The sequence below is a fragment of the Silurus meridionalis genome, chromosome 27 (assembly GCF_014805685.1).
Source record: "Silurus meridionalis isolate SWU-2019-XX chromosome 27, ASM1480568v1, whole genome shotgun sequence".
Classification (NCBI taxonomy): domain Eukaryota; kingdom Metazoa; phylum Chordata; class Actinopteri; order Siluriformes; family Siluridae; genus Silurus; species Silurus meridionalis.
This window is the reverse complement of record NC_060910.1, coordinates 7,874,848-7,880,929: the sequence shown is the minus strand read 5'-3', so window position 1 is coordinate 7,880,929 and position 6,082 is coordinate 7,874,848. Positions and strand designations below refer to the sequence as shown.

At 35.3% G+C, this 6,082-nt stretch overlaps 2 protein-coding genes across 6 annotated transcripts in view; one reads left to right on the top strand and one right to left on the bottom strand.

Annotated features, from left to right (window-relative positions):
* Positions 1 to 1,086: 1,086 nt before the first annotated feature.
* Positions 1,087 to 6,082, bottom strand: part of cfap157 (cilia and flagella associated protein 157) — a 6,261-nt gene continuing 1,265 nt past the window's right edge. The window contains exons 1-9 of one of the 4 annotated variants that reach the window (XM_046841338.1): positions 5,509 to 5,878; positions 4,731 to 5,002; positions 4,376 to 4,529; positions 3,964 to 4,231; positions 3,412 to 3,542; positions 2,740 to 2,890; positions 2,471 to 2,652; positions 1,807 to 1,922; positions 1,087 to 1,540 (exon numbers count right to left, since the gene is read on the bottom strand). In XM_046841338.1, the coding sequence (XP_046697294.1) occupies positions 1,440 to 1,540; positions 1,807 to 1,922; positions 2,471 to 2,652; positions 2,740 to 2,890; positions 3,412 to 3,542; positions 3,964 to 4,231; positions 4,376 to 4,529; positions 4,731 to 5,002; positions 5,509 to 5,651 (1,518 nt within the window). In that variant the 5' untranslated portion in view covers positions 5,652 to 5,878 and the 3' untranslated portion in view covers positions 1,087 to 1,439. Of the gene's footprint in view, positions 1,541 to 1,806; positions 1,923 to 2,470; positions 2,653 to 2,730; positions 2,891 to 3,411; positions 3,543 to 3,963; positions 4,232 to 4,375; positions 4,530 to 4,730; positions 5,003 to 5,508; positions 5,879 to 6,082 lie in introns of those variants that run through there. The other 3 variants (XM_046841337.1, XM_046841336.1, XM_046841339.1) reach the window with 3 other exon arrangements.
* sh2d3cb (SH2 domain containing 3Cb) overlaps positions 2,533 to 6,082 on the top strand; it is a 13,623-nt gene continuing 10,073 nt past the window's right edge. Inside the window, exon 1 of one of the 2 annotated variants that reach the window (XM_046841329.1) lies at positions 2,533 to 2,666. The gene's annotated coding sequence lies outside the window, so the exon portion shown is untranslated. Of the gene's footprint in view, positions 2,667 to 5,168; positions 5,331 to 6,082 lie in introns of those variants that run through there. The other variant, XM_046841328.1, reaches the window with a different exon arrangement.

The window sequence follows — 6,082 nt, the reverse complement described above, 5'->3', positions numbered from 1 at the left end:
TTTACTATAGTTGTTACTTTTTACTATAGACCCAATGCCATCATCTAATAGGACAACTTCATAATAAAGATCTCTCTTACACTATTCAAAAGCAAAAATCAAGAAATAAATAGAGGGTAAAAAGTTAATCTTTATACCATTGCTTATCAATATATATATATATATATATATATATATATATATATATATATATATATATATATATATACACAGTACAGACCAAAAGTTTGGACACACCTGCTCATTCAAAGAGTTTTCTTTATTTTCATGACTATTAAAATTGTAGAGTCACACTGAAGGCATCAAAACTATGAATTAACACATGTGGAATTATATACATAACAAAAAGTGTGAAACAACTAAAATATGTCATATTCTAGGTTCTTCAAAGTAGCCACCTTTGCTTAGATTACTGCTTTGCACACTCTTGGCATTCTCTTGATGCCTACTTTGAAGAACCTACAATATGACATTTTCAGTTCACTTGTTTGTTATGTATATAATTCCACATGTGTTAATTCATAGTTTTGATGCCTTCAGTGTGACTCTACAATTTTCATAGTCATGAAAATAAAGAAAACTCTTTGAATGAGCAGGTGTGTCCAAACTTTGGTCTGTACTGTATATATATATATATATATATATATATATATATATATATATATATATATATATATATGTGTGTGTGTGTGTGTGTGTGTGTGTGTGTGTGTGTGTGTGTGTGTGTGTGTTTCATTGGATAATTACATTCTTAAGTGTAGAAATCAGGGCGGATGCTAGCAATTGATATGTCATTGCCATTTATTGGATCATAATGATTAAAAAAAAATTTTAATGCAACACATGAATGAACTTGAAATGTTTTCACAACATGAAATCCTGCCTCATGTATAAAAACTCAGCTTTATAAGGAATTATGCTCAATATCTATTTTAAGATGTCTGGCAGGGCAAGATTCTGTAGCCATAATTATGCAGTATATCAACCAGATTAAAACTGTAATTCTCTGTTCCACCTGGTTAATCCTTGTGTGTCATAACTCTGTAATGGTTTTAAGTTTGCATGCAATAACAAACAACACTGGCGTGCAATGTCAAATAATCTTTATCTCTGTTCTTTTTTTTTTCTTTTGTTGAATGTATTCAATTATTTTCTCTCACCTAGACCTCCAGGACTGAGTAAACAGAAACCATCTTATAGCTCAAGATCAAGTTTATACTTAAGAACAGATTCAAAAATAAAGGATGCCGTGCCGCCATCTAGTGTCTGTATATTTTTAGGTAGGAAAAAAAATTTTTTACACACAATGATAAATAATGTTCAAATTACACAATTGTTTGATCCATCTGTACAGAAGGTGTCTGGTTTTCTCTCTAGCCTCCTCACACAGCTATAAGCGGATGCCAGATCCTGTCTTTTATTTTCAAAGGTTTATAACATTAAACTTGACTTCCTCTCACAGAATCAGGCTGTAGAGGACCAGTGTCCTTCTCAGCCAAGGGCTTTTGAAGTATCATTCCCTTTTTGAGTTTTCTGTTTCCTATAGAGGAAACAGGAACCGTTTTAGAAAACATTCTCTAGAATAAACTCTACATCAACTATCCAATTATTGATCCTCTTCAGAAGGCTATTGAAAAAAAGATTACTATTTATACATTAAATGATTAATGTTTTCCACTAAAGCACAAAATAAGTGACCTCGTTAATAAATAATCATCTGATATTAATATAATACTCTTTAAAGACAATAATGATTTCTCACTATGTGGGAAAATTATATTTTTAAACTGGAGGGTTCACACATACCTGTCACTCTCTTGGACATAACAGTGTTATCTGTGCGTGTTTGGCAATGGATGAACCCGTGGTCTCGGGTCCTGAAGTGAAGAGTAGCCTTTGTTGGAGCAGGTATGCCTGATTTTCTGTAGTAAATATACAAAATATGTTAAATAATGTGGCAAAGATGGTATCATCGTGTAACATAATGATATAATCTTAGTTATTAGACCAGTTATCATGTGATGCTATGTGATATGTGCTATCAGGTGATTAAAAATATTGTCTTTATATATATATATATATATATATATATATATATATATATATATATATATATATATATATATATATATATATATATAATATATGAAAATGTATTTTGTTGGATACTTGGCTTTTAAAGAAGGTTTTTAAAGTAGTGACAACCCAGAGAGCCTTTTCACACTCAACAAATCACATCCAACCAACCCAAGGAACTTGGAACAAATCTCACAGGATGATGGGTAGAAATCAGATTATGCAAAGCTGGTAGAAACTTGAAACTATTTTACAGCACCAAAAGGTGGTTGTGAAAAATAATGCCATAATTGTGACCTTTTTTTTGCATTAAACTATTTGTTCTGTTCAAGTATCATTTGAAATCCAGCTGAATCTGATTACTTTAAATGGGGTTAAATACTTTTGCATATACCTCTCCATGCCTGCTGTTATAGATTCATGAGGGTCCTCTTTTGTAGGGATAAAATGAGAGGGGGCAGGTTTGCTTCCTTTGCTGATGGCTTCTGCACTGTCCAATATGGCCATCAGCTTCTGCATCATTTGATTCCTCATCGCAAAGGTCTGCACTTCTGACACCTCTTCTCTAGGCACTTCCTGTAACAGCTCAAGTAAGTAAAACTCTGCTCAGTGAATTTTTATAAATCAGTTTCATTATTCTATGATGGTCTGTACATTTACTACTTTCAATGCTTCCTTTAAAGCCATCGCTGCCTCTTGGAGGACTGTATCAACATATCCTCGCTGTGTCCTCTCCTCCTGAAGCTCTGTTTTCAGTCTTGCAGCTTCCACTTTTGTCTGATTGAGCTCGTCCATAGCTGATTTATGATCCTGTCTGAGACATCAGTCAAACCAATCCTTAGATATGACAACTACAATTACCATTGAACATTGATGTGATAATGATATATAAGAGCAGAGGTTCTCTGATATTTATTCCAGATCATTCAACCAACTGGCATGTTTTTGAGAAGTGGGAGAAAACAGATAATATCCAGAGCTCATTATAAAGTCCACAGAACACTGATTCTATGAAACAGCAGTGCTACATACTACAACACCACAGATAACACAATGATGAGTCTGCAATGCAGAACCTAATTTAACATGAAGCACTTTAGGGGATTTTGTGCCATCTTAATTATTTAAAAGATGACATTGATTTTTTTCTTCTATAAAACTATTTCCTGTTCTTATTAAAGATTGAAATGTAAAAAATCTTTGTTTGAAACTAAAGACAATAAGCATAAGATTAGGAAATAAACAACTTTGGGTAAGGAACAACAGCAGGGTGACTAGCATAATTCTAAATCAACTAAAAAATCATTCACTTACTCATTTAGAATTCGAACGTACCTGAGGGCATTGAGTTCTTTCTGCAGTGTGGAGTGATTGTTCACCAGCTTTTGGTGTTCTTGTTTATGGCTGGCATAGTCTTCAAGTTCAACATGCATTAGCTTACATTTCTCTGTCAGCTGCTGCACCACCTTCCAGGACAAAATGAAAAAGCACAGATATTTAATCAGCCTGTTGTTCATTTTAATATTGGACATTATAATGCAGGAACTCTCAATAAATGATAAATGGCTAAAGTTATATTCAGCGCTTTTGACAAACTTTCCAAAGATATGTCCCAATCACACACAGACTAGAACATTCATGCTAACCCAAAACTTTCAAAATGTACAGAAAAAAGGATTCAATAATATGCCTTGTGTCATAAAGCAAAATCCAACTGGTTGGATGTTGCTGCTCTTGCGTTTTTGAGTGTTCTTTGGTAGGTTTTTATCTTTGCAGGTAATTAATTGACAGCTGCCAAAACATGTGGAAAGTTGTCAGATATTACACAAACTGTTCTGCAACATCTCTGACCCTACTTTAAAATATCGAGAATGTGTTTTAAGCAACCTTTTGATTTGCAAGACTTTTCCTGGTCATTTCATTCAATAATGGTTCAATGATCTCAATTTCTCTTTTGAGTTGTTTCTCTTTGTCTTTTAGAGCATCATTTTCCTCCATCAGCTCTTTTGTTGTGTCTGAAATCTGCCTGAGTCGGGTCATCGCTATCATATTCTCGCGGATGGCCCTCTTTGTCGTCTCTGGAATCTTTTTGTCAGAGATTTTGTGAAACTCAGCAGCAACAGTAGCCATATGCTGCTGCATCTCTTTCTTTAATCTGTGCAAGATGAGACAATATGTTTAAGAATCAAAACCCAGATGCAATATAATGAGAACTGTGCAGTAGATCTGGCAAATAACTGTAATAGTTTAATTTGTGATTTTTCTTTTCTGAAAGCGTCATATTCATCATGACACTGACTTGTAGTTGTCCAGTACAGCTTTTTTCTCCAGGTTGTAGATGACACTTTGATGATCTTGTCTCTGGTGCTCCAGTTGTTCTTTCAGAGACTCCATCTGACCCATAATTTCATCCTTTTGCATCTGGAAATCCTCAAGAGATGCAAGTTTTCCTGCTGCCAATCGAAAAAAATGAGGGTTGAATTTTTTTTCTTAATGATAATTCTCTTATACATTATATTCATCTTAGATCATACTTATTGTTATCCAGACAACTGCACAACTAGGCTGGATACCCAGCAGACATACTTATCTATTTGTGCTATTTGTTCAAAGGTACTTTCCATCTAAATGTGTGGTGGTGTGGTGTTTTTTACCTAAGACCATATTCTCAGAAATGAGCTTATCCCTGGTCTCCTGAAACTCACTCCGAAGCACACTCAGTTGCCTGTCAAATGACTCCTTCTCTGCATCTTTGGCTGCTTGGAGCTCCTGATACTTCTCTGAAATATCAGCAAGCTCATCCTCTTTTTGGGACAAGGTGCGCTTCAAATAGAGCACTATGTCCTGCTTCTCTCTCACTACATTGTTATAACTAGTAGAAAAATCCTTTTGGCGAACCTCCAGCTCGTCACACTTGTGCTGATACCTTTGAAGAGAAGGATAAAGGATTAAGCCAGGTGTTTGTTTGCATTGGATGCATTTCCTGAATGACTACAACCGTGAGTCAGTTTTCTTTGGTATGAGGTGTGGCAGCAGGTTAATTATTATGCTTCGCCATAGACTGAGATCTAAGGTCTTGGTTTCATTTCAACTTCCCTGTGCGCACCGACAAAGAATGACCGAACAGCATTTTCTGCAGTTTTAATCTTATCGGTTTATTCACAATAGATAGTGAATATTAATACATGCATTTCTTATACTGGGTTTTGGATAGTGAGTAACAGTCTTCAGATTTCTCCAATCAGAAGAATCAGGTAAGTCTGCATACTTTTACTATAGAAAACTCTATTGCTTCAGGCTAAAAACTTCTTGCTTAGGATATACAATGTCCTCATTCAGAAAATAACTCTTTATACATATAAGCTGTTTCTACTGTCCTATTGGCTCTGTTTTTGCTAGTGTCAGCTCCTTAACTCCAGCTGGTGTCCTTACTTTTCCAGTCGCTCCTCTAAGTCTCGTATTTGAGCCCGGTAGAACTCTTTACCACCCTCAGATAAGGCATTATCCTGTGCAGTATTCTCTCCAAGAGTAGCTGTTTTTTCAGCCTTTTGCTTTCCATCTTTTTTAGGAGGCATAGTTAGTAGCGCAACTCCTGTCCAACGAAGTTTGGAGCAACTCAGCAACAATAAACAAAAGCCCAGGTTGCCCCGGGTTACCAGTCAGGGGAGGGGGTAGGTTTGGGGCATGTGACGTCATTCTGGAAGAATTCAGGTGGTGATATGTAGACTGTTAAAGCTGTTCTTTGGATAATACGTCACTTTTCCACAATCATGTACTACACGGTCAAACAGTATTTTGCGTTAAAGTCTATATGATTACAGCAGCAGTATTTAGGTACTAAGATACTATATAGGTGCTAAGTCTACATTACCAGATTAAATTAACCACAGGCATAAAGTTTTGAGAAGTTTTTACAATGGACTGTGGACCTATCTCTTCCTAAAGCATTTTCCAGGTTCGCTTTGTACAAAAAATTTTACAAAAAAAAAAAAGTTATAGGCTGATT